Here is a 27,895-nt window from a genome sequence, read left to right on the forward strand (position 1 = left end):
AATTTCACAGAAGGGGGTTGTCCTAAGTCCTTAGAGTAGCTCCCTCACCCCTTCCTGGCCTCAGCTTCCTGACTGCACAGTCTTGCCAAATACTTAGGAACCAAACCCCCCAAAATTAAACTCTCGGTGGCAGCCTCAGAACCTCCCTTGGGTCTAGAAGCCCCCTGGCATCCCTGATGAGAGCCCTGTGCTGTTGGGTGCAAGTGCTGGACTTAAGGTAAGAGGACTTGATTGAATCTACTACTTCCTGCCTTGGGCAAGTTATTTCATTTTTTTCTGAGCCTCAGTTTCCCCATATGTAAAATAGGGCAAATGGCGGCTTAATTTACGTGAGGCCCCATCCGGCAGAGCCCAGGAACTGTCTTCTCCCTTCCCTCCTCTCACACCTCAGGGATCCTAAGAGCTGTTTATGTGGGCTCCAGCGCAGAGCTGTTCCCGGATCTGCCTCCAACCTTCCCGGCGGATTCTCTGGCTTCCTGTTAATAACAACAGCAGCTACCTGTGGGGAGTCTGTGATTGGCCAGGCACTGGGCCACGTGCCTATTTTATGCTCGCATTTACTCAGAGTTGGCACAATCAAAGCTTGGGATACGTGATTTGCCCGGGGCTGAACATGTCTCTGGGGCAGAGGGCGAATGCTAAGTCAGGGGCTCTCTCCCTTGGGCATTCGTGGTCCTCTCAACACCCGGCCCCCAAAGTGAGTTCGCTGGCCACTGGGCTCTGAGGTTCTCTGGAGAAAAAACCCAGTCCTGGGGTGCCTCCTTCCCCAGCCAACCCCAAAGCTGGAGACCAAGAGTAATGGTTTATTGAGTCTTGTGGCAGTGGTGGTTGTCTTTAAAAAAAAAAAGAAGCGTCAGGGGGAGAAGCCCGACATGGCAGGGAGACAGTTCACTGAGAGGAAGAGGGCAGCTGGGCTCAAGCAGAACCTCATTTACAGAATTTACAGTCGGGCCTGGGGAGCGGAGGGCAGGCACGGTGAGAGCCAGAGAGGAAACCGCCACGGCTGGCTTTGGGGGCTAGCTGTGGGCTCGGCAGGGCTGTTGGGAGGGGAGGCGGGTCCCCAGCCATGGTGCCTGGCTCCGCCCTGGGCAGGGCTGCACCCCACCCCCAGGAGCCCGGGGGCTTCGGAATGTCTGTCTCAAGCTGCAATAGGCTTGGCCAGGCTGAGGTCTGGCCGCCAAGGGGTGGTTCCGTGGTGGGGAGCATCTGGGGTGGAGCTCCTACATTCACCGCAGCAGGTAAAAGGAAGGCGGATGACCACCTTGACCACCGGGCAGAGCTCCTGGTTGGCTGGACCCAGTGTTCAGCCTGTGGGCCAAGAGGGAGAGGAGTGGAAAGCGCCAAGCAAGCTGCCCAGAGAAGGTGGTGCGTCTCCGGGCGGCGGTGCGGGAGAGCCTTCGCACCCGCTGTGGCTCGTGGGCTGGACCGAAGCGCTTACAGCCCGCGGCCGCTAGAGCGTGTCGGTGATGGGGCCACAGAGGTGCCTCTGTGTGCCCCTGACCCCGTCGTGGGCCCCATGTGCCGTCCCTCTCAAGCCTCTGGCTGTCCCCTCTTATCTCCCCACTTCTCCTCCAATTTTGTCTCTTTGGAACGGGACAGTTCTGTCCCCCTGGGACTCCTGCCCCTCATTAAGGAGTCCTGGAGGACAGCGTGGCCTTCTCCAACGTCGTCCGGTCTCTCATGGTTCATTAAATCAACCACACGGGGAGGGAGCCGTGATGCTGGATTTGTGGTTATTTTTCATGTAATAAATAAAGATTCCTTTGTGTGACTCTCTGGGGCCCGTCCCAGGCCGAGTCCTTCTGTTGCTCAGTCGCTCCCACTGTCCCCATGGCAACTACAGATGGTCAAAGGCCGCGGCAGTGGTAGGTGGCGCGCTTGGCCTTGTTGTGGAACTGTAATAATACGGGGAACCTGGACACGTTCGAAAAAAGAACAACACTGCTGGTCAGAAGGGGAAACTGCACCACAGACTCTCCCTGCCTCTGCCAACCTTTAAGACAGCACAAGTTAATCATTGATCCCTCGGGCCTATCTGATCATCAAAGATTAACTCCTCTCTGGCCCTATTTCCTCCTTCTCTGGCCTCACCTTTGAGTTTCTGGCCAGAAGGAGAACAGTGGCTTCTTGCCCCTCCCGCCATGATTCCTTTGACCTTCAACACCCTTGTATCAGGGAGAGGGCAAGAGAGAGCAGTTACATTTGGAACCCTGAAGAAGCAAGTTCACGCGGGGAGATCACTGGGGCTTTCCCCAGCCTTGCCCAAAACGTGCGAGGTCAGAGGATCTTCTTCTTGGGAAGCAGGGGGATTGGATCCTGACTGGTCGAGGGGGATGCACATTTGAGGGCCTGCACCGGGCAGCTCTGCACACCTGCAGGATGGGCAGCCCGGGAAAGTTCCATGGGAAGGGCATGTCTCAATGCCGTCAGCCTTTCCGGCTACATTGAACAGAAGGGTGGCTTGAACTTATCTGGCAAACAGAATCCAGCTCAGCCAGCCTCCTAGTCATTTCTGGAACATCAGGAGGTAACAGGAGGAGAGGGGGCGTCTTGGGAATGGATGGTCCTGCCAGGCCTGCGACGGCGCCCTTGCGGTTGGCCGTACTGCACTGCGGCTTCTGTCCGGTTCAGGTTTGCTCTGAGACCCTTAAGGCCATCCCTCACGGAGACTCCAGTGGGATCTCTCACGTTCCCCATTAAGGGGCCTGGTTTCCTGAAAAGCTTCTCTACCCAGCCCAGGCCCGGGGGGAGACAGGGGCTGACGAGCAGCTCCACAGCTCATTCTCTGTTCCTCCTGAAGGCTGTCCGTATCTCAAGCCAAACAACAGGAACGTGGTGGAACAGAGGATTTCTGCGTAAGGGCTCTGGTGCTGAATCGTGAGTATCTTTGAGTTGCTTAGATGGTTAATGCGGGCAACAGGATGGCACTGTTTGCAATCAGGGTGCTCCGCGGCAGAGGGGCAGCTGGCACTCCCGCAGGGCGCCCCTGCGACAGCGTCTGCAGCTGTGGGACTCTAAGTCCCTGAAGGAAGGCAGTTCCCCTCCAAGATTTTTCTGGAGTCCACTCACCACTGCCCTCCCAAAGCCTGAGCCCTGAATCTTACACAAAACAAAAGATTTAATAGAAGATGGAGAAGAGAGACAGTGGTGCACGCAAGTCTCTCTTCCTTCTGCCTCTTCTCCCAGGCAACCCGGTACCCTGCCTTCCCTCTATCTGCTCGGATGACGGAAAACACCTGTCTTCCTGGGCCCTCCATCTAACTGGGGCCTCCCAGGTCTCAGGCAACTTTTGGCTCAGCCTTGCACCCCTCCTCCCCGCAGAGCAGAGGGCCTGGGAGGCCCCAGAGGCAACTTACTCAGCAAGCTGGAGTTGGGGAAGCGCCAGGCCTCGCTGTAGGAGGAGTAGGGGGTGTGGCCATAGGCGTTGCCGGAGTATTCGCTTCCTGTGGGAAGAGAATGTGAGACCCATGAGGTAGAGGCACCAATGGAAGGCTGGGGATGGGGGACAAGGGTCTGCAGGGCAGGCATCGAGCAAGTCCTCCCCCATCAGTCCTTCGGGGGCCCCTCAGTCTGCATCACGTGGGGCAGTGCCTTTTCCATCAGGGACTGGAGGTACTGCCCCATCAAGATCAGCCCTCCCAGGAACCCCAGGACGTCGATTTTAGTATTGTGCCCATTTTCCAGATGAGGAAACAGAGGCTTGGGGATCTGCAGAAGCTCACACACATGGAGGGTCTGGTGGAATTTGGAAGCTGTGCTGTGACCAGGGCCCAGGTTCTAACCACTTCTGCTGCTGCCTGGACCTTCTGTAGAAAGGTCTTTCCAGGAAGGGCCAATGGGAGTGAGAGGGGTTAGGGGTCATGGAAGGACTCAGTAAGGATAAGCTTTGTAGCCTCCCTAAGTATGGTTTGTGAGGGAGGGGCGTGTGTTTGGTGGTGGTGGGGTTGCTGAGGGTGAAGGGAAGGAGAGGGGAGGGCATCTGTGTCCTGGGACTGGCTCCATAGAGATGTTTGTCTCACTTCAGACCTGCCACTGCAAGCAAATTCAGTGCACGATTTACACAAAGCAAATCATATCACCTCTTTCTGTGACTGGATTCTTGGCTTCACCAAAGGAATTACTTCCCAAAAAAATTACTTAAGAATTCCTCTAAATAACAGAGCAGACCACCGCAATTACTGCTGGGGCTTGGGACGGAGCGTAAAGTTGGCAAAACACTTTCCCACACGGTAAGCCCCTTTATGCTCATAAGCTTCCGACAAAGTGCTCGTCAGTAGCGCCAATTTATAGAAGAGGCAATCGGAGTACAGCACGAGTGAGTAGGGGGCCTCAAATCACGCAGTTGGGAAATGGCAGAGCAGAAGTTGACCTGAGGGCTCTTAACTTGAAATCCCAGATCATCCATTTATGTACTTAGGAGACAATTTCATCCACAAAGCCAGGTTCCCGCCAACCCTGAGCTCCGGTGAATCCACACTGCCTTCCAGAATCTGATCTGCTGTTGTGAGCCTCGTGCTTTCTGTAGTTCCTTCCTGATCTCCTTCCCAGAGCCTAGAAGAGAGGCTCGAAGCTGCCTGGCTCTGGAGCTGGCCTTCCTGGAGCCAAATCTCCATGCTCCACTTCCTAGCTGTGCAACCTTGGACAACTCACTGAGCCCCTCTGAGCCTTGGTTTCCTCATCTGTAAAATGGGGCAGATTATTGTCCCTATCTCATGGGGTTTTGCTGAGGATTCAATCTGATAACACACGTCAAATGCTCATGAGCACCATGCTTGGAATATAAGAAGCAGTGAAGAAATGCTAGCTTTTCTGATTTTCCCATTAGGTAGGCGCTGAAATAAAGCTCAGTAGAGCCTCACACCAGTCATCCAACCAGTGTTAAAGCCTGAGCAACAGGAAGTTCCTTAGGGGCGGGGACTAAGTCTAACACAGGTCAGGAGCCCAAGAAATACATGTATAAGAAGGGAGGGAGAAGAAAAGCAAAGGGATAAAAATAGAAAGCCAGAAACTAAGAAATCATCTCATCCAGGGATTTCCCTGGCGGTCCAGTGGTTAAGTCTTCGCCTTCCAATGCAGGGAGTATGGGTTCGATCCCTGGTCGGGGAGCTAGCATCCCACATGCCTCGTGGCAAAAAACCCAAAACATAAAACAGAAGCAATAGTGTAACAAATTCAATAAAGACTTTAAAAATGGTCACATCAAAGAGAATTGTTTTAAATTAAATATAGTAAAAAGGAAAAGAAATGATCTCATCCAACCATTCATTTCACAAGTGAAGAAGCTGCTGCGCAGAGAGGGACATTTGCCCGAGGCCACATGCTCCCTTAGGGCCTGCTAGGACCCTAGCCCCCAGCACTTCTTCTTGCGTTCACAATGCAGCCTGTCCTGCTTACTGCTGGGTTCAGCGCACCCTGGAAGAAGCCGATTCTACGTTGGTTGCCCAGCAACGCCCTCAGGCTTTGACTCCACCTCACCCAATGCCAACCTCAGTGGCTCCGAAGGACAGGAAGAGAGGTGGAAAGTCCAATGTGTTTGCCCTCTCCCTGTGTTACTTCTTCGTGCATTCACTCACCCACTCGCTCACTTATTCACTTATCCAACACACACTTACAGAGTACCTATCTGCTTCGGTCACTTAGAAGTTGGAGTAGGGTACGAGACTCAGGAGGTGGTACACCCCCTGGCTGCAGCATCCTCCCACCATCAGATCTGTCAAGCCCCCTGCAGCCAAAGCAGATGAAATGTCCCTGCACCCATGAAAGGTCAACCCATCCTGTTTGCTCTGCATCCTGCCTCACTCCCCTTTCTGAGGATTTGGTCCCTACAGTTTATCCCTTCTCTTTACTCTTCATCAACGTCTCCCTTTCCAATTCATCACTGCCTTAGCCAGCATACATGCTCCGCCATCTTCTCTTTTAAAAATCCTCTTCTTACCCCACATTCCTCTCCAGCTACCAGCCCTTCTCTGCTCCATGGTCTCTGCCCTCACCTCCTCATTCCCCTCCAATCAGGCCAACGCTGATCTCTTCAAATCTCTGCAACCTCTGCCCCGATCACTCCAGTGGTCACTTCCGTGTCCATCACTCCCCTCAACCTCTTAGCCGACTTTGATTCAGTTCATCACTCCCTCCATGCCTTTGGGTTTCATGATGCCAGTTCTCCTGGTTGGCCTCCCAACCCAAGGGCCTTTCTGACTCCCTGGCCTTGCCCGTTCCTTCTCTGCTATGTCTCTGAATGCCGAAGAATCCCAGGGCTGGGTTTGTGAGCCTCGTGTGATTTTCCATTCACATTCTCTTTCTAGTGATCTTGTGTAATCCCTTGGCATTAAATAACAGCTTTGTACAATGGCTGAAATTTATGCCCTAGTCAGGATTCTTTCCTGACTTCAGACACACATCATATGCCTACTGATGTATTAAACCGGTTATCTAGGTGGTGTCTCAATCCTAATATGGCCCAATAGAACTCTTGACTTCCACATGCCAAATACTCTACCTCTTCCTCTTCTAACCTCCCACATATATACTTGTCACCACCATCCATGCTGTTTCCCAAGCCCCAAACCAGGGACTCATCCTTGTTTCCCCTGTCATTGAACCCCTACAGCCAGTTCACTAGTAAGTGCTGTTGGCTCTACCACCAAAATCCATCCTCAGTGTCTCTGTTCTCCTCCTCCCCTGCTACCTCCATGGCCCCCACCACTGTTATGTCCTGTATGAACTACTGCAATTGTCCTTCAATTGGTCAGTTGGTCTCTGTGCTTCCTCTTTTGACTGTCTGCAATTTGTTTTCCCAGTGGCCTGAGTAGTTTACAAATTCGACCCATCCGCATACAACGTCTCCTCATTCTGCAGTGCTTTCGCCATTCACTCACTGTTCTTGGATATTTTGCCCTCTTTCTCTGTGTGGTCATGCTAACCTAGTTCCCGCCTTGGGGCCTTTGCACTCGCTGTTCTTTTGGGCTGGGGTCGGTCTGCCCCGGTTTATCACTTGGCTGACCGCTTTGAACACCTTCTCAGAGAGGTCTCTCTGGATCACCCAATCTAAAGTAATCTTCTCTCCCTGTGGCCCTGTATTACATCATCCCATTTTATTGTCTTCCAAGTGCTTATCACTATCTGAAATTATCTTGTTTATTCATTCACTGACTTTTTTACTACACTTTTTTTCTCCACTCTTAGGCTGTAAGCTCCTGTCTTGTTCACTGCTATATCCCCAGCATCCCATACCATAGATCCTCAACCACTATCTGTTAAGTGAAAAGTGGTGAATGGATGGTAGGATGCAAGGATGGTTGAGAGGGTGGATAATGGATAGATGAAAGAATGGATACGCGAAAAGATGTATGGAAGGATGGATAGAAGGACGGATGGATGAATGGAAAGGTGGATGGATAGATGGATGGATGATGGAAGGATAGAAGGGATGGATGGATAGAAGGATGGGTAGATGGATAGGTGGATGGATGGATGGGTGGAAGGAAGGATGAATAGAAGGATGAATGATAGAAGGATGGAAGAATAGATGACAAGATACACGGATGTATGTAAAACTGTGTGTAAAGATGGATGGATGGAAAGACGGAGAGATGAATGGATGGATCCATCTATCGGAGCTCTCGGTACAGCTCCAGAACTGGTTAGAGGGTCATTAACTGTATCAATGAGACAGGAACAACAGCAACAACAATTAGAAGGCACAGGAGAAGATGAATGGATAAGAGAAATCTGTGCCCTGGTCTGGTTCCTACGTCGCTCTCCTATAACACATGTCATTATTTCCGGTATGGTGGGAAGCAGCGTGGTGTAGTACGCTAGGTTTGAAAGAATGCTAGATTTGAAATCAAAAAAACTGTGTTTGAACAACCCAGCCCCTTAGTATGGTTACGAGCCCGAGCACACTACTTCGCTTTTCTACGCTTGTTTCCTTATCTACATAAAACTAAGATCATACCAGCTTCCCAGTCTTATGGTGAGGATTAAATGAGAAATAAATGTATACCTATGAATGGCCAGGCACACAGAAAGTGCCTGACAAATGATCTCTTCCTTCCTTCCACAATTGATTGAAGAATGTCATTGGTATGCCTTGCTTTGAGCACTTTGTCTGTACCTAGCACACAGTAGGTGCTCAATGAAGGTTTGATTTTAATGGAAGGAATCTCGCTTCAGTCAACTTGGAGATTGTAACCACTGGTAAGAGATGGACACGAATACTTTTTCTATAAAGAAATTCCTTAAGAATTCATTTGCACCATGGAGTTACTGGGAACCAGGGATGCATTTAAATAACATTGTACTTTCTGAAAACTGATTTGCATGTAACTTACTGGGAGCCATCCACCTTGCCAAGCAAGCCCCCTCTTGGAATTCACTTTGCAGTCCGTGCCGTACTTGTGTTATTTATTTTTTTTCCACAACACCCACTCAGGGTGAGGTCTTTATGGAAACAACCTGGGGGCCTTTGATGAGAGGCCCAAGCCTTCCAGCTACCTCACAGGTCAGACTCTGGGCCCCAGGAACCACCCCTTGCCCTGGGCCTGCCCCCGGGAATGATCCATAATTAAGAGAAAAGCCCTGTGCTTTACACCTCCTCCTCCCCTTCTAAGCAGGCGGCAGGGAAAGGTGGAGAGGTTGGAAGGGGAAAGGGGGGAGCCGACTGGAGCCTGGGATTTTGATTGAGGGCCCCATTATCCACACTCTTAAAAAAATAACCAAATCTTTTCCTTTTTTATCTGGACCAATCTCATTTCACGCTCCAGAAGAGGAAGGGAGGGAGGGAGGGAGTCTGGGGCCAGGAGGGAGAGAGGAGTCAGTATTCTGTATTTTCAATGCTGCATTAAGCACATCGCCACGGTAACCAGGCAGCGACAAGTGCCCGCTCAGCGGGTTCCCAGGGAGCGCAGAGCCTCCTTCCCTCCCGCCCTCCTCCTCCCCTCCCTCTGCCCGGGAGAGCCCAGCCCACCTGCCTCGCACAGGGCACCCGAGTGGGTGGCTGGTGAAGAATAACCCCTGCCAGTGGGGGAGGGAAACAGGCCTGGGTGAACGCCTTGAGTCTCTGGAGTCAAAGCCAGAGAGGCTGCTCCAGGGCTGGCAGGAAGGTCACAGATGCCCTGACTGATTCAGAGCCCCTTCCAGAAGCTCCAGGTCCTCAGGCCTCTCTGGGCGCTGCGCATGGCTCTATTCGACCCTATCCATCCTGGGGTCCTTCCTGTATGTTTCCTAAAAGAGTGAGACTCGCCCGAAGAAACTCTCATTGTCTTTACTTGCCCAGACCTTGATACCCTGGGTCACTGCTGGGTGATGACCACACTGGTGGATAAAGAGACCCCAGTGACTGGCAGGGAGGATCCCAGGACAGTCCAAGTGATGATGGAGACGTACTCCCAGCTCGTCTCACACTTTATAGTACCTTTGGAGCTCTCCGGCCACGGGTCCTGCCCGTGCAGGGTTGAGCGAGTGTGAGGTGTGAAGAAGGTTGTATTTCAACCGTCTTCATCGCCATCATCACCAACACCACGCAAACTCAGATTTTATAGGAAGGGTAAATGGGATTCACCAGAGTGGAATAACTGGGAGACCACGGGCTGCTTGTAGGCTGGGTTTAGGTTCAGCTCACAGTGTTCCGATGGCCCCCAGCGGCCTCCGCATCAAGGCTCACTGAATCACTGGAAGAAACGGCAGAGCTCCGATCTGAACACCAGGCTGTCCCAGCCCCTCCCTTTTCATCATGGTGGGTAATACAGGAGCATCTGGGAAGAAGGGGGCTGAGCTGGAGAGAGTTACGGAGCCAGGACTGCACTGAAGTCTCTTCTCCAGGCATTTATAAGAAGATACACCTCTCGGTCCACGCTTCCTTGCCCTTCGGGAAGCCTATGCGAGGGGCACAGCTCACCTCTCGTCCTCTCTTGCTCGGCCTGGGGCCGCCACTTCCTCTTTGCAATGCTTCCCCTCCTGCCCAGCCCCTCCCCTTACCTGCCACCATGCCTGCGATGGCAGAAGAGGCATAGCTGCCCTGTACACTGGTGGGGATGTGGGGTGGGTATCCAGGCAGCGTGGGCCCCACCATCTCTCGCCCTGCAAAAATACAGCAAAGTGTCATCAGGTGGGCCACTGTGGGCTCCTGTACTTACTGTCTCACTCCCCTGGGGCTCAGCAAGCCTTCCCTCTGCCATTCCCACTCTCTCCCGAGTCCTTCTCCAGACCCACTTCCTCCCCCACCCTCCTCCTCTGAGCCCAGGCTCCTCTCTCCTTGGTTGGCCTTGACCAGGCCACAGGCTCCACCATGCAGGGTGTCCTGGTTACTGCAGTCCTCTATTGTTCCCTGTTCTCCAATGATTTTATTGACACAAATCTTATTCATCCATAAAAATGTCATGGTATCGGAGGGAGGCTGAGGGCTACGTCTTCTGGGTCTTTGTGGTCCCCCATGGCACCCACATAGCAGCCGGCACAGCCTGACCTAAATAAATATGTTAGAGGCCACTGGACTCAAAGCTCACATCTCCCGCTCCAAGGAGAGCCGGGAACAAGGCCCTAGGAAGGGACAGCAAAAGTGTGTCCTGTGGGCCCATCACTCTCCTTTTTCAAACGTGTGGCAGACATCGCTAATCAATCACTGCACTCTTTGCTGAGCCAGAGGGAGGTTCCTGCCCCTGGACCTGGCCTTTCGGGTGGATACAACCTATCAGAACTGCAAGAGACGTGAAACATATTGCCTTTTCCTGACCTGGAAAGGAGATGTGGGCTGACAGACAGTGTTTACACATGCCCATGAACCACTGACATCTGTCCATGCCATTCCTGAAAAGAACCATCTCTCTCTTTGTTTATCTATAATTTGTGGGTAATACTCTGGCCTTGGTGACACAGAGGCTGCTCTGTGAAGCCCTGATTTCCCTGGCTTTGCCTCTCCTCGACATCAGGTAGTCAAACCTTCCCATTCTGGAGACCCCACCTGACCTGCTGAGTTTCTCTCCATCTACACCACGTGCCAACAACCACAGTGCTTCACCCGTGTCCCTTCTTCCATTGCCCCATGTCCTGCAGGCCCATGAGATTCTGCCCCATCCAAGGACTCTTGGCCAGGTGACAAGGCATCCTGTTCTGCCCAGGTCATGAACACCGTCCTAGCATATTTAGGAATAAGTCCATTCCACTCTCAAAATGCCCCCGTTTGAATGATGACATTATTGGGTCGTCCTAGCTCTCGGTGACGTTTACAAGGTTTCTAAACCTCAGACCTATCGACACTTGGGAAGAGATAATTCTCTGTGAGGGACTGTCTTGCACATTGTAGGATGCTGGGTCTGCCCACTAGATGCCAGTAGCAGTTCCCACTCAGTGTGACAACCCAAAATGTCTCCAGATATTGTCATATGTCCCCGGGGGGCAAAATCACCTCGGAATGAGAACCTGTGAGTTAGATTATCACCATTACCAGAATGTTTTTGCCTTTTCCACACTGGGGGCTACCTTCTCTCCTAGGACTTACATAGGCTCGCTGTGAGCCTCTGTCAACCGACTTACCAAGTCCACCCCTTCCATGGCACTGTTTGTCCAACTTTCCTCCCATCCATCCCCCAGAGGTCCTTCATATGTCGGGCCCTTCAGGGGGTGCCTAGTAACAATGGGAGGGAAGGTACCTCGCATGGAACCCTGTAAGTTGTCAATACAGCAGTAACTCCCTCCTTACCTCTATTTCTAGAGGTTCCCTGAAGACAGTTCATTCATTGGACAAATACTGATTGAGTAACTCTGATACCCTAGGCACTTTTCACAGCACTTGGGGATACAGCAGTAAGCAAGAATGCTAAATTAGCAAGGCTAGGCGCTAAGTCATGATGGGGATAGACTGGGATGGGCACTGGAGCCAAGTCCAAGTCTGGGGGGGTCAACAAACAAGACCAGGCCTACTGGACTTCTGCCCTTCCTCTGAAGGGAAGGGTCTAGGAACCAGAGGACTTTGGTCCTCATTCTGCTTCTACAACTAATTTTCCAAGTGCCCCAGACCAGCCACCGACGTACCCCAAGCCTCAGTTTTTTCACATGCAAAATGGGATAAAAAATAAGAGTAGCCTTACACATCTTATTACTATTACCAGAATGTTATCAACATAATTCAGAGCTAAGGTGTCATGCCACAGGTGAACACTGATTCATGCAATGGACACATTCTATAAATTGTTACATGTCAAGGGAAACCTTATAGAATAAATCCTATTGGAAAGGAGCCATCGATTCATTATTTAAAACTCTGTGAATGTTTTGGTAAAAATGAACAACACCCCCTAATTTCCTAATTTGTTTGAGTATAATGTCCAGCAGTGGTCAGTGCTGGACCAAACAGAAAGGAACCCACTGGAATTCGACAGATGGGTTCAGTTCACTTGACACAGGCCTGAACAAATGAGGGCTTGGCCAAACAGGTGAGGAAAGGGAAATTTCAGTATATTTAGAAGGAGAGGGAGAAGTAGGCAGAAGAGACACTAAGGGAAAATCTGATCTTTCTTCGAAAAAGACCGCAATACGATCAGCTCTCAGAGTCAGCCCCTTGGACCCTGGGATGAAGCCCCTGGTCAGGTACCAGAGCCCATGAGAGGCGAGGAGGGACATGAAGCCTGTGCGGGCAGGATGAGGACACATGGTGTACGTGACATGAGTAGGACAGTGATGGAATAGGGTGGTGGCTGATTCGGGCCTGATGCCTTTTCCCTTTCCTCTTCCCTCCCTACTTCCGAGAGACAGAGAGACAGACAGACAGACAGACATCTAGGTCCAGATTGTGGCTGAGGAACAAAGTACTTAATTTTCCTGACCTGCATCTTCCCGTCTGTCTCATGAGGAGCTAGGCTAGATGACAGATTATAAATTGGGCTCACCTTAATTAATATTTGACTGATTGGTAGGGGGCTTCCTGGTGCATTGTGTTGAGAAGGATTCTGAGGCTGCATCTGTGTCTGCCGTGACTGGGGTTGGTGGTATATCTTGGCTCTCAGGCCACCTATTGGCTAGGGCTGGCCTAGGTGCTCTACAGAGCTCTTTCCGGCCCTGGAGCCCTGTGGTCCCACATTCCCCTTCATTCTCCTCTTATCCTGTCCCTTTCCATCACCTGGTCCTGCTGCTTCTTGAGCTCTGCAGCTCAGTGGGCAGAGCACCAGGGTGCAAGCTCCCCTTAGCCACAATTTAATTTAGTCACAGCTGCCCCCATGAGTCCCGTCCCACGAGAACTAGCTCCCAAACTGCTCTTTGGGAAACGGAATTCACCAGCCTCACTCCCCTGTATTCTGAGATTTTTAATCTTCGTCTCCCCTTAGTCACCTAACTTTCTCCCAGTGGGACGGAGGTTTCTGAATCAGATGTTGGAGCAAACTCCTGAAGGCTTCCTCCCCTGAAGCTTGGCCCCCTTGAAAAGCCTGCTGAGACCGTCTTCAGGACAGCCTTCACCCGGACTCCGTACCATCAACTTTCCCACCAGTCTCGCAAGACTCCGCTTCAATTCCTTAAACATGTTTTCTCCCAAAGCCAAGAACTTTGCAACCTTCTTAGAAATGAAACCACAGAAGCCATAGGGTGGAGGCATCCTTCCACGGCCTATTTTATGGACTTAATTGATTTTTTAAGGCTCTTCACCACAAGTTTATCTTTGGTTTGTAATTCCATCTCCTCTGTACTCAAATATACTTCCAATACAGTCCTATGTTTAAGAAGCTGACACAGACACGGGTCGACGTTGACTGGCTGGGAAATGGGGTTTTAGAAGAGAATGCTAGCACCTCAGAAATACTGGTAAATGTTCTAAATATCGGTAGAGGCCAGGATCAGAGCCAGGACTCGCAGGAATTCTGCGGGTAGAGGTGATTTCAGACCATTTCATCCGCTCCCTTTGATGTCTGCCCTCTCTGTGACCTCTTTTCAACTCCTTATCTTGCCCTGATAGCAAGGAGAATTTATGGCAATCCAGAACTCTCTTTGGCAGGATTAAATATAATTTTGCACAAAAGGATGGAGGCGGGTAACGGGCTCTTTGATGATAAAACCGAAGTCAGGGCTTTCTCGTCAGCTGAGCGGGACTCAGCCCCGGTACAGCCAGGACAAGGACAGCCTCAATACTGCTCTCGGCCAGTGTGCTGGGACCCCATACTGGGGCATCTGACGGGAACTGCGAGTAGAGTTAGGAGAAATCTTCCTGTTCTCCAAACCCTGAGGTTTCTTCTTTCTGGGCTGATTAGGGAGAAGTTGAGACCCAGAAAATACCACCCCAGACATCGCACTAGCAGAGCCGCTGGACTGGGAGGGGACTTGACCCCGGGGATGCAGGCAAAGACTTGGCGGGAGGTGGCAGGCAGGGTTCATAGGAAGCTACTCAGAGGAGAGAGCTGGGAGGGTTCATGGAGGTGACATTTCATTATGGAATGAAAATGTACCTGGTCCTCCTTCGTCTCCTCTGTCTGCAGCATCATTACCTCGGATTAATTTGGGCTTGACTTCCTTCCGTTTTTTTCAAGCTCATTTCTTCCTCCTTTGAATAGGTTTCCAGCCCCCAGACTCTTGAGATCATTCCTCTCCTTTTTTTTTTTTTTTTTTTTTTCTGACTGCCCTTCATGGCTTGCGGGATCTTAGTTCCCCAACCAGGGATTGAACCCGGGCCCACGGCAGTGAAAGAGCTAAGTCTTAACCACTGGACTTCCAGGGAACTCCCAGATCATTCCCCTCGCAAGCTGCTTTCTCTCTGCCGTCTCCCCCCAGTCCGCTCACGGTGGCTCAGCCACGTGGGAAGTATTTAGGTCCAATCTTGAGCAGAGGTGGCGGGGGGGGGATGCTTTTTCAGGAGCTCCAGGCCCACACGTGGGCTCAGCATGGATACTGCCATCATAGGCCTTGTGCCTGACCCACAGGGCTGGCCTAGCTCTGTGAACTGCGGCCTTAACTTGCCTCCTGCTCTCGGCAACCTCCTGGACGCAGCCCCTCCAAGCCTGGCCACTGCTTGCTCTTCTCAGAGCCCCTGCCTGTGATTGCATGGTGGCTGGGGGTGCTTGAAGCCCTAAAAGGGTGGCAGGGAGGGGAGAAAGCGTGGGAGCTTTGGGGCAGGGACTTTGCACTGAGCTGTTGCAACCACACTTCATACCACCACCCGGGTCTGTGCTCTGATATATCTGCTTCCCACTGCCCTCTGTCCTTCCCGCTCCTCTCTGGCTGGTCCTGCCGAGCCTCTCCACAGCTCCCACAGTAAGTGAAGAACTGCTCCCCGTGACCACATGCTTCACCCACACCCTCATCCCTTACCTGCCTCATCCCAGCCCTCCTGGCCCCGGCCCACCATGCACACAAGGCAGGCAGTCTTGCCCGGTGACTGCGCCAGTCCACCCCACAGTGGATGTGAGTCTCTTCTATTCCCCCCTCCCTCCCTCCCCATCCCATTTTCTCTGGCTGACATCACTTCACTCAGCTCACAGAGTTTGCTTCTTTAATCACTTTGGTCAAAACAAATGACCCATCTCCGCTGACTTCACCCTCTTTTGAAATTCTGCACTGAGTCAACACTTTCCTCCTTGCTTCAGACCCTTAAACATTGCCTCTCTGCCCACACACTGGGCTTCCTTTATGAATCCTTTGCCTCTGTGTCCACCTCTTCCAAGAGGACCTCCCTCATTAGACGCAGGGATGCACAGAGGAAAAAAAAAAAAATCCTAGGTGCCAGACAGACATAAAACATACAGACAGTTACAAGAAAGGGTCAATGAACTTGAATAAGAGGACCGTGCGGTCCCTCTGGGCGGGCAGAGGTCTGGTTCTTTTGCTGCAGTGATTTTCAAGACCAATGGCTTTCTGCGGGCAGAGCCCCTACTTCAGACAGAGCAGCTCTTCGTTTGTCTGGTTTGGATACCTGGTTTCTGTCAAAGGTTTCATTTCAAGAGAGTGCTGCGAGGTCCAGCAAGTTTGAAAACCACTGGCCCAGAAGGGGCTGGCCCACTCCTGGCTTCCCCCATGGGTCCTGGTTCAATGCCTTGGACCCACATCTGAAACTGTCTCATCTCTGTGGCAGCCCTTCAGGTATCCGAAGACTGTTATGGGTCTCTGCCCCCCATCCCTACCCCTCACTCCACCTCAGGCCTTCTCCCTGCCCAAGCCAAACACCTCTGACTTTTTCAGCCACTGCTCAGACCCTGGCTAGACGGGCTGATGTCCTTCTGCCAGGGAGACCCAGCTCTGCTGGGGTCTGACCCACACGCTGCATGCAGGCGGAGCCCTCACCATGGTCCTGATCAGGGGCCTCGGCCAGGCCCTTCTCTCTGGGCCTGTCGCCCATCAGTGTAAGGAGAGATTTGCTCTAAATGCCCCTAAGATGCTTCCAGCTTTAAATGTTTTGAGTTGGATGAGGTTCCTGATGGGAGGTCCCTGCTCCCCACCTCTCCTGGGTTGGTGAGTCACTCCGCTTGAGTGTCCTCCAAGGGTGACACTCTTAAGCAGGGCACAAGGAGAGTTCCACTATGGAGACCCAACTGGGGCTTACCCTCTGTCTTTAGAAATTTGATCCAGAATTTGGCTCCCAAAGCCAATGCCTTTCTCCCTCCAAAGTTTTCTTTCTTCCTTCTTTTGTATTTTTTATCCAGACCAAGTGTTCAGGGCTTTACGGAGCCAGGCTCCTGGCCTTAGGGTCCCTGCTCTTCCATGGGGCCTTGGGTGGAGGTTCTGGAACTCTGCCGGGCGCCCCCAGAGTGCCTGCCACCCCGACGGCCTGACTCTGCAGGTTCAGGGGGGCACATCTTGGCACCTCCAAAAGTTGCCGGAGGAATCAGGAAGTGGGGCGATGGTGGAGAGGACTGGGGACCAGAGAGGGGGCTGGACCCACAGCAGGGGACCGGCGTCCGGCCCTGAGGACCCCCCTCCCTCCCCCCACGATGGCTGCACAGCCCGGGACCTCCCTGTCGTACCTGAGAGGAGGGCCTGGCCCGTGAACTGCCCGTACACGGAGGCAGCATGGGGAAAGGCATTGAAGGGCGGGACCGAGGCACCTGCTGGGACCCCGGAGCCGACTTGCTGCAGATCCAAAAAGGCGGAGCTAGATAAAGAGGAAGGGGTGGAGCTAGAACTGGACACCTCGGGGGTTTCCTGCTTTATGGCGAAGGGTGAATGAGGATCTGCCGGAGGGAGGGAGACAACAAGGAGAGAGGGGTGTGAGATGATGGGGTGGGAACATGCGCAAACCAAGCCATGAGGTGCGGGATGGGTGCGGCGGCGCGGGGCCGGTGGGCGGGCTCCTCCCTGAGGCTGGGCGTGGAGGGGTGAGGTGGGCGGGGCTACGCGGTGCCCCTCAGGCCGCGAGAGGAGGGGAGGGGCAGCTCTACCTCCCTGCTGTGCCTCTGTGAATGTAGACGCGGCTGCGTGTGCCCCGCGCTGGGGGGCAGGCGGAGGACCGGGGCCGAGGATAGAAGGCGAGACCCTCTGGACCCACCTGGGGGCCCAGCCAGCATAGCCCCCCTCTCCTCTCCAGGCCCGGGGCCGTAACACCTTCCTTCTCTCCATCCGCCAGCTCTGCCCTCCAGCCCATCCTGGCAGCTGGGGCCACATGGCCCAGGAGATTCCGGGCATCGTACCTGCCACCACGGGGTAGGTCTGATGAGTCGAGAGGTTGCGCCCCAAGGGTGTATTGGAAGGGGTCAGGGTGGCCTTCCCGTCGTCCAGGGCGCTGTTGAGCAACGGCAGCGGGTAGAGGCCCTGGCGAGCAAAAAGCAGTCAGTGCACAGAGGCCGTGGGTCGCAGGCCCACCTAGAAACCCCGCAGCCCAGTCTCCCCGGGAAACACTCCCTTCCTCTGTCCCCTCTTCCCGCTCAATCTCGACTCCACCTAGCCGGCTTAATTGGCCCTTATTCTCTGACTCACAAGCCCTTCTGTTTTTCTCCCAGTCCCAGGCTCAGGACCTTCCCTTCTGCAGCCCCGGAATTCAATGCCGGCTGGCGGTGCACAGGCCAGGCACAGAACAGAGCAGCTCCTTCCAAGGACCACGCCCTGCCTGGACGCTGGGCTCCTTCCTGGTCTCCTCACCCTGTCTGGGCCCGCAGAGAACAGGATGCAGGGCTGGGGCAGTTGGCCCATGAGACCGTTCAGGTTGCTTCGCTCCTTTCATTGTTATTCTTCTCCAGATCAAAAATGCAGGCACAGAGAGGTCAAGAAACTTGCCACACTCTCACAGGGGGCAGAGCCAGGATTTAAACCCCAGGGGTCTGGCTCCAGGGCCCATGCTCTCAACCGCTGCTCTGCAGTGGATAACATCATGACCACTTCTTACACTTGCAAAGAGCGGACAATAGATTTTGCCTGTGTTATCCTGATCCGTTGCCCCCAGCAGCCCTGTGACATGGGTGAGCAATATTCTGTCTGTTTTATATGCCGAGAGCCTGAAGCCCAGAGAGGTAAACGTCCCAGGTGCGTATGAGACAGAGACTGAATCGAGGACAGCAGTTCCTGACCCGGGCATCTTCTCCTTCAATAAAATGACACACCTGATACCCCAGCAGAACAGGTGGATTTCTCTCCCCCCGCCCCATATCCAAGCGAATATAAATGTGCACGTTCAGCTTGAAGATTAGAGGGTTAATTTGTTTAAAAAATTCTTTATCAGGTACCTGGGGATTTTCTTAGTTCTGACCTCATTTTAGATTTCACTCGGCCTCCCCTAACGTGAGCAGGCCATCTCCTAAGACGGCCTCCAAGAAGAACCTGTTCAATGAAAGGCAAGGGTACATCACCCCTCACCATGACTGCCTCCCACCGGGGCACGAGACAGCACACACCTGCTCCCCGTACGTGGATCACGCACGTCACAAGTGCACTGTGTGAACGAGTGTGCAAAACTGAAATCAAGGCTTGCTCCGTGGTTACATAACGGCTCCTCTAAAGGCAATCGCTTTCCATGATTCCCATCGAGCTGGGCTCTCCAAGGGGCCGCAGCAGTTTCTGGTTGTGTGCCAGGCACTTCTGGAAGCTGCAGTAAGTTCTGGAGGCCACAAGGGCGCCATTACCATGTAGCAGCAATTACTGACTAGATGGCGCTCTGGTTCCATGCCTTGCGAGGGGGCTTCCTGCTTCCTAGGCAGGATGGAGTTGCTTAGAGCCCGGCTTAATGAAATTGAACAAGATGCCTAATTTCTAGAGAGTGTAAGAAAAGTTTAAAATGCTTTATGGATATGTTGATTTGATACCAGATGCTTTCTCAGAATCCTATAATTTTCTAAAATTTAGGCAATTCCGTGAAAGACAAACCAACCTATGTAGTCAGACATTTCGGTGATGTTGCACTGAATGGCTCAAACATCCCCATGATGACTGGGTTTCTTACTGGGATTGAATTTGAATTGGGGAGCAGAGGGCACAATGCTTTAGGACTTGGACGAGTCTGAGCCCTGGATCTGCAAGTAGCTTTAGTCTCCTTGACCTTTCAGAGCCTGTACACCTTTCTCACCTGTATAACAGGGCTAATGGAATCTGCTTCACAAGGCTGATGTAAGGATTAAGTGAGGTTTCATAGAGCTACATTAAATGCTTAGCCCAGAATGCTTGGTAACACAAATGCTCAATAAATAGCTATTTCAGAGTTATGTGAAGAGTCATAAGCTCCCCAATTCTTGAGTCTCTGTCTTCATAATATTCACATTCTGGTGATAAATCTGCTTCTTGCACTTGTAAAATAGAGGAACAAGGGCTGTGCAGACGCCTAACTACGCCTGGTGGTAAATAGCAACCAGAAATGAGGCCGCACGACGTTTCTGTTGAATGCTTTGCCCCTTGTTGACTTTACAGAAGAGATGGCCATGTCTTCGCCCCATCCTGAGGTCAGGTGTGAGGACCTGTGCTTCTCTCCTCGCTCCCTAGGCCGGAGGGCCTTCCTGTGCCCAGTGAGGATACACGGAGTCTTCCTTCAGCAGTGCTGACGGCACCAAGGGCGGGAGAGGTAAGGAGCCCCGGGCACAGGCTGGGTTCTCCCTGCCGCTCACCACCGAGCAGGGGAATGAATGAGGGAGTAGATGATTGGCTGAGGGAGGGAATGAATCAATTATGGACACGGCTAAGCCTCTGTCTCCTTATCTGTAAGGTGAGGGGCTGGAGTAGTGCCGTGGTTTTCAGGCTCTCTTTTTCCAGTCTTCAAATAAGAACTCACATGGGAGCATCGTATTGAAAGCAGGTGAAGTGAACGGATCTGAATGAAACCAGCGCCGGCAGGTCTGAGCTCCACAACCATTCGCTTCCCCAAGCCCTCTCTACTTTCTCTGGCCCTGGGTCACCTCCACACAAATGGAGAGACTGGACTGGGTGGGCCCTGCGGTCCCTCTGGCTCAAGACTTTCCACTGCATGACTCCCCACGTACATATGCCAGCTTGGTGCTGGGTCTCGGGGCTCCTTGTAATCAAGCAGGGCCCCCTGTGGGGCTCAGGAACAGAGCCAGGAAATGGCTCTGCGGCCCAGCGGGTCTCAGCAGCAGAGCTTCTCTCCTCTACCAGGACGCGGGTTCGTGCAGGCTCCGCCTCACACAGCGGGTGCCCGCAGGCCCACTGCTGTGGCCCCATTCGGCTCCCCCACCCCCACCCCGCCCTGCCCCGGGAGCCACGTGCTGCCTTGAGGCTGAGCGCCCGGGCCCTCTCCCCGGGTCTGCTGACGGCCAGCCTTCCCTGCAGCCCTCCTGGTTGCTACAGCCCGGGCTGATAACATCGCTGACGCAGAATGCCTGCCCAGCTGCGTTGCTGGCACCGGCCCAGCAGCCCAGACGGGCACTGGCAATGGCTCAGCTGATGATTGGCATCGTCACCATTGGCCTACTCAGATCTTAAAGATGTACGGGCACGCCTCGCTCCTAGATCCGATGACAGCAGAGAGGGGTGAGCAGACACCGGCCCAGGGAATCCTCAGCTGGTTGACCAGGTGGGGTGAGGTAGGGAGACACTGCAACTGCAGCATTGATAAAAGACCATGAACCGAGAGGCCGGCGGGCCTGGAAGTTCGGACAGAGGTGTGGAGTCCTTGTTGGGCTCTGTGGGAGACCTCGGACATCTCTGCCAGCTTTTCACAGAAGCCAACCCACGATAAGCCATTTCACCTGCCCTGAGCACCGGAAATAAAACTTCCCTTGTAGCTTGTAGTTTATTGCGCTGGATTTCTCAAGGCATTCGCTCAATCTGCCTTTATTGAGCATCTGTTATAAGAGGGGCGCAATGTTAGGTGCTGGAGACAAAAAAAGATGTTTTGAGATGCTGCCCTGTCCTTAAGAGATCTGCTGTGTCTTTACGTCTCTGTCCGCTAGGCAATTACACTACCCCATGAGTCCTGGGGAGCCGCCACCCGGACGTGCAGAAGCAGGGGTGCGGGCGAGATGAAGCGTGTCTGAGGAGCGAGGAAGGATTCGTGGACCAGGTGGTGCTTGAGCTGAGTCATAATGGCCGAGTGGTATTTTTCCAGGCAGAGAAGTGGGAGGAAAGGCATTCTGCGAGGAGGGCACACCGTGTGCTGGGGCAGAGGGGTGTGAACAGGCTCACGGGGTGGGCAGGCGTGAGTGGCCCGAGGCGGGGCTGGAGCTGCTGGTAGAGGTCACGCTGTAGAGGCCGGAGCCGCGGCTTCATTGCGTGGGACCTGACCCCGCCATCTAGGGAAGTCACCGCGGCAGGGGCATGGCGTGGTTGGCTGCATTGCCCTAAGCTCGGAGGCTGTGGGTGAGGGAAGGCCACAGAGCCGGGAGGATGAAGAGGAAGAAGCTAGCGTCTGGTGAAACAAAGCCCGGGACGGCCTTGGAGCTGCAGGAAGCAGGCCCCTGAGCCCATCAAGCAGCTCCTAGCTGCTTCCAGAGCCGCAGGCTGATTAGGGAGCTTTCAGAGCCCTGCCTTCCCCCCCCCACCCCCGTCGGCTAACCTCCCACGCCCGGCTGGCCCCTCACCTGCTCGCCTTTGGTGTGGCTCGGGGAGACGTAGGCCTCTGGGTACGGCTGCCGATCAAAGGGGCACTCGAGCGGCTCAAGGTGGTGCTGGCTGAAGGCGTCCGTGCGAAGGTGCTTGCGGGGCCCGCTGCCGCTGCTCTGGGAGTCAAGGCTCAGCCGGCAGCTGTCCTGGTCACCTGGCGGGTGTCCCCAGGCAGGGAGAAAGCTTTCAGGGGCCCGTCCACCCACCCCCCGGGCCCGAGCTGGGGAGCAGACTGGCTTCAGGGGAGGGAAAGGACCAGGCTCCCGGGCCTCAGGGTGGCTTAGAGACAGGCCCGAAAGCCCTGGGCCGCAGGGGGCTTGTGTCCCATCAGAGCCTCAGCAAACTGCCCTCCTGCACCCCCAGCCTGCCCTCTGGTTCCCACAACACTCACTGTCGTCCAGTTTCCTCTTGCTGTCGCTGCCAGGCTGCGCGACCCCCAGGAGCCCGGTGATAGAGTAGGTCGAACCCAGAGAATCGGACTGGGGAGACTCTGGGGGCGTCACGGCCGAGCTGGGGACTGCAGTGGGGCGAGACGGAGGGTCAGGACGTGAAACTGACCCTCAGAGCCCCTGCTGCCACCGTGGAGGGGTCAGGGGCACCGCTGGTGCCAGGGTTCTTGCCTGAGGTGGTTCCACCCCTGAATATTTCAGAGCAAGGCTGTGTCCCCACGGAAGGGCTCAGTCTACACCCCTGGTGTGTCTGTGTGGACGTGTTTGTGTGTGACTCTGGGTGTGTATGCAGATGGGTGTGTGTGTGCGAGGGGTTGGGTGTGCCTGCGGGACCCTCGGTACTCACTCAGCGTGTGTCCTGGGCTCAGGGACTTGGTGGCCACGCAGCCGTCCATGGGAAGGTTGAACGGTTGCTGCACCTTGGTCCGGATGATTCTGTAAGGAAGACAAGAAAGGCCCTTAGAGAGAAGGAAACAGGGCTCCTGGATGCCCCAGATCCAGTTGCCTTTTTGAGATCCCACTTGGGTATCTAAAGGCACCTCAGGGCTTCCCTGGTGGCACAATGGTTGAGAGTCCACCTGCCAATGCAGGGGACGCGGGTCTGCGCCCCGGTCCGGGAAGATCCCACGTGCCACGGAGCGGCTGGGCCCGTGGGCCGTGGCCGCTGAGCCTGTGCGTCCGGAGCCTGTGCTCTGCAGCGGGAGAGGCCACAACAGTGAGAGGCCTGCGTGCCGCAAAAAAAAAAAAAAAAAAAAGGCACCTGAAACTCAGCCTGTCCACACTCAAACCCAAGACCTTACTCCTCATGCCTGGTCCTTCGCACTGTTCCCATTTCACGATTAGTCCCCCTGGTCGCTCAAGGCATAAATGCACGTGGGGCTCAGCATCTGCCTCCCTCCCTCCTCCATCGAGCCCGTCATCAGGTTCTGTGGGTTTGACCTTGTAAATCTCTCCAGCATCCATCCCTCTCTGCGTCCCTCACTGCCAGCACCAAACTCTCCCTCCAGGGTCACTCACTGGCCCACCCCTCTCTGCTCTTGACCCTTTCTAATCTTTTCTTTCTATTGCAGCCAGAGTGGACTTTCTGAAATGCAAGTCAGCCTCGGGCTTAACATCTGCCAAGATTCTTCCCATTGCTTCTGGGTCAGAGGCAAGAATACGCAGCATGGTCACCAGCCTCTGAACTGCAGCCTTTTCTTCACATCTGCACCTCAGCCGACTTCATGCTCCCCTTCCCTCCACCTACTGGCTTTCTTTCAGCTTCTTGTATGAGATCCTATTCGCCACAGGGCCTTTGCACGTGCTGTCTCAGAGCTCCTTTCACCATCGCCCCCCAGCCTTTCACCTAGTTAACTCTTATTAGTTATTTCTTACTCCAGGCATCTTTTCAGAACCTCCATAAACAAAGTCACCCTCTGCCAGCTCAACACCCTCACATGTCTCTCCTTAGCCAAACTTAGAGCTGCTTTTCTTACAGTTGTTTGCATGGGCACTTGATTAGGACTCGATTAGTGTGTTTTCCCACTGGACTGTAAGCACCACATGGGCAAGGACTGTGCATCCCCAGGGCCTACACCTGAGTGACTTATGTGTGAATGAATGAGTGAGTGAGCAAGTGAATGATTGATTGAGGTGGTGAGTGAATGATTGAATGACTAAACACATGAGTGGGTGTTTGGATGAGGGCCCAGTTAGGGGGTCCTGTGCCTCACTCAAGAAAGGATCAATGCAAGAGGAAGTTTCTTTTATTGAATGAAAGCGCATGTGGTGTGTGGGGAAGGAGACTGCAGTGGGTACAGTCTGGGTTGGGGACGGGGTGAGAGGGCGGTGCGGTGAGGAGAGGGGTGAGGGTGGGGATGCCCATGGCAGTGAGGAGGCTGGAGGGGCTGGTGCCTGGCCTGGGCCCGGGGCACTTCCGGCCTGACTCTTCAGCATGCGGCCCCTTCCCAGGCTCCGTTCCACTCAAGCCAGGTCTCCGTCATGATTCCCCCAAAGCCCGGGTTCCCGGCCCCTGGCTGCGGTGTCCCTCTCACCTGTTGATGGAGCTGACACTGGGCACAGTGTCGTTGTCACAGACGCCCTCAGCCAGGAGCCGGTCTCGGATCTCCCAGGCAAACATGGTCGGGTTCTGCCGTTTGTAGTCCCCGATCTTCTCCACCACCTTGGGGGTGGCCACCTTGGGCTTCGAGCCCCCTATCACTCCAGGTCGGATGCTGCCAGTCTCGTAGTACCTACTCCAATAGAGAACCCCAAAGAAGTACCCAGTAAGCAGGTGGGGTCTTTGGGCAGGAACTTAGCCAGAGACTCTCGTTCCCCTCCGAGGCTTCTGGGGAGGGGCCGGGGGGTTGAATCGTGCCCCCAGGGCCGGCCTCCAACACGCTGTTCCCGGCACTGCCTGTTTCCCTTGCATGGGTAGGTTTCTGCCCTGCCAAACCAGAACTCTCTTCAGTAGACCTCGCCCAGGGATACCTGGCTTCTGTCTTTCCCGTCGTCCCCCTGGCCAGTCTCCTGCGTCTGAGCACCTGCGAGAGCCGCCTTATGGGGCACAAAACACCTCCCTTCTTAGAAAGGGCACTTTGACGAATGTGCTCTGCGGGTACATACAGGTTCACAGTGGCCGTTTGCTCCGTCCAGCTGTTCTCGGCTGAAGCAGGACTTACTGTTCTCCTTGGCCATCCTGGTTGTACCCCTCCCTCCCCAGGAAGGCAGCGGGGGTCATTGGGCCCTCTGCCCTGTCTTGCTGGTTTCACCTTTGTTCTCCATAAAACCCCTCCACCCCTCCACCCCACCCCATACCCCCAGCCACTGGTTTCCCACCAGGTTACACAGTTCAAGTTGAAGCTGCTCCTCATGGACTCTGGAACCCCAGTCTGGCCTGGAGCCCTGGCCACGTCCAGCTCCCTTAAGCTGAGCCTATTCTCCCAGGGTCTCCACTCCCCTTCCCAGCATCCCTCAGCAGGATAGCCTGCCTCCCCTCCTTGGGGAAACTCTGGTCTCTTCTGCCATGAGATAAAATCTGTCTCTTTAACACTCCCTTTATGGGCTTCCCTGGTGGCACAGTGGTTGAGAATCTGCCTGCTAACGCAGGGGACGCGGGTTTGAGCCCTGGTCTGGGAGGATCCCACATGCTGCGGAGCAACTAGGCCCGTGAGCCACAACTACTGAGCCTACGTGTCTGGAGCCTGTGCTCCGCAACAAGAGAGGCCGCGATAGTGAGACACCTGCGCACCGCGATGAAGAGTGGCCCCCGCTCGCCCCCACTAGAGAAAGCCCTTGCACAGAAACGAAGACCCAACACAGCCAAAAAATAAATTAATTAATTAATAAACTCCTACTCCCAACATCTTCTTTAAAAACAAAACAAAACAAAAAACTCCCTTTATGTGTCACCACCATCTGGCGCTCATCCCCTTCGTGGGATACTGCAGCCCATCCTGGGAACGCATCTCCTGACCCCAGCCTGGGACCACGCTTTTTCCTGACAACTTCGGCCAGGAAAGCAGGGCTTTCCACGTTCAATTACAGATCAGGCTTTGGTCTTTTTGAACCAGAACTCCTCCTGAATCCACTTACAGGTTGGGTAAGGGAGACGGGTACACCGAGCTGACGCGAAGCCCCGACTCCCCCATGTGTGGGTACTTCCCACCTGAAGTGGCCTCCAGACTGGACTACACGGCTGCGTCGGTCCAGAGCTCCACTGCTTCGGGTCCCTCCTGAACCTTTGGGTTGGCAGTTCTTTTATTTTTTTTGCGGTACGCGGGCCTCTCACTGTTGTGGCCTCTCCCGTTGTGGAGCACAGGCTCCGGACACGCAGGCTCAGCGGCCATGGCTCACGGGCCCAGCCGCTCCGCGGCATGTGGCATCCTCCCGGACCGGGGCACGAACCTGTGTCCCCTGCATCAGCAGGCGGACTCTCAACCGCTGAGCCACCAGGGAAGCCCAAGGTTAGCAGTTCTTAACTCTGGTTGCAGGAAATTAGAATCACTTGAGGAGGGCTTAACACTATGCTCATTCCCTGAAGTTCTGCCTTAAGTGGGGTGGGCCGGGGCCTAGACATCAATTTCTTTTTCAGATTAAGATTCCCCAGGTGACTCTACCGTGCGGCCAGGGCTGTGAACTGCTGCTCTAGAGTTAGTGTCCGTAAGTGTCACCTGGTCATCTCGTAAAAATCACAGCGTCCGGGCCTGGCTCCCAGAGAGGCTGCTGTAGGCCTGGCCTGGGGTTTAGGGACCTGCATTTCCTCAAGCAACCCCAGTGCTTCTGTGGCAGGTACTCTGGGAGTTAGGGTTTGAGAAACACACAAACTCAGACGTCCCTCAAGCTGGGGTTAGACCTCTGATCGTGTGTCCCCTCCCCAGTGGCTCCCTTCCCGTGGTCTCAGCAGCGGGAGGGCCTTTGGAGAAGATTCTGTTTTAGGAACAAAGAAGTCTATAGAAAATGGGACATGGGGCAAAGGAGACCACGGGGGAGGGAGAAATGAAAGGAAGGAGAAATGGACAAATGAGGAAGGAAGGGCGGGAAACCGCAGAAGGCAGCAGATGGGGGAAGCCCAGAAGCACCACCACATCCTGTTCAGGTCCTGTTGAGGGGCCCAAGCAGGACGCCCCACGAGTCCCTGAAAGGGAGGGCGGTGAGGGGTGAATTTCGTGCTTACCTGCCAAGGATCTTGCTGACACAGCCATGGCTGACCCGGAGCTGGCGGGAGATGTCGCAGGGCCTCACGCCCTGGTGGGCCAGGTCCACAATGCGCTGGCGCACCACTTCGGGCAGGGGTCTGCCATTCACAAAGGCCCCTCCCAGCTGGTTCAGCCCTCCGTGGCCTGAAACACAATAGTCCGGGGGACGGTTGTCAGGGCCACCGGGCAGAGAATCAGCCTGCGTGTGGACATTGGATGTTGAGAGCCCCTGAACTTGAACTCCCACCGTTGGGCACCCCCTCTGGTGTTCCCGCTGCACCCCGTCCTGCTTCCCACCTCTGAGGAGGGCTAGCTCGGGTTGGCGGGGTGAGGGGCATGTATGATGCCACAGAGTGGGGACATCCCACTTTGGGGACCTTTTGGGGGGTCTCCTCTCAGACCCTCAGCACCTCACTGCAAATAACCCCAACACCTCCCTCCCTCCCTCTAGAAAGTATCTGAAGAGTTGAGGATTCAGGGTCTTCCTACTCTGATATTGAGCTGTGTGACCTTGGGGAGAATCCCCCTGTTCTCTCTGCGTCTCTGTTCCTCATCTATAAAATGAGGGCGTAGGATGAAATCAGTGGTATTTAAGTTTCTCATTCTCGTTCTTCTTTTGAACCATAGGGCCGGGTTTTTAAGCACAGTCATGTTGAGAAACACAGACACAAAACAATAAAAGGAGAGCTTCTCTGATTGAGCTTGGACAGAGTGGGCCCTGTCCGTGGGTTCCCAGCCTGAATGGCCCGAGCTCTGCTAGGGGCACTGAAAGGGCAAAGGCAGAGACCTCACTGGCCCACGTTCCAGGGCTTCCAGGACTGACAT

The 27,895-nt window shown here is 54.2% G+C and overlaps 1 protein-coding gene across 1 annotated transcript; it reads right to left on the reverse strand.

The window, feature by feature from the left end:
- Window positions 1-830: 830 nt before the first annotated feature.
- Window positions 831-27,895, reverse strand: PAX8 (paired box 8). Its single transcript, XM_060026359.1, has 11 exons — window positions 27,871-27,895; window positions 27,049-27,214; window positions 24,428-24,625; window positions 22,741-22,829; window positions 22,337-22,462; window positions 21,924-22,099; window positions 17,598-17,718; window positions 16,935-17,141; window positions 9,976-10,077; window positions 3,357-3,443; window positions 831-1,914 (listed from the first exon to the last, which is right to left on the reverse strand). The coding sequence occupies exons 1-11, from the start codon at window positions 27,893-27,895 to the stop codon at window positions 1,838-1,840; spliced, it is 1,374 nt and encodes a 457-aa protein (XP_059882342.1). The 3' UTR covers window positions 831-1,837.

This window comes from Delphinus delphis, chromosome 12, assembly GCF_949987515.2.
Source record: "Delphinus delphis chromosome 12, mDelDel1.2, whole genome shotgun sequence".
In the NCBI taxonomy this organism is placed as follows: Eukaryota; Metazoa; Chordata; class Mammalia; order Artiodactyla; family Delphinidae; genus Delphinus; species Delphinus delphis.

Excerpts from the sequence above, each read along its gene's own strand:
- PAX8 (XM_060026359.1), bottom strand. The coding sequence starts at position 27,895 with ATGTCAGTCCTGGAAGCCCTGGAAC. Across the intron at positions 22,830-24,427 it reads AGTGTCAGCTCCATCAACAG|AATCATCCGGACCAAGGTGC; the intron begins GTGAGAGGGACA and ends TCTTCCTTACAG. Across the intron at positions 1,915-3,356 it reads CCCCAACTCCAGCTTGCTGA|GTTCCCCGTATTATTACAGT; the intron begins GTAAGTTGCCTC and ends GAACGTGTCCAG.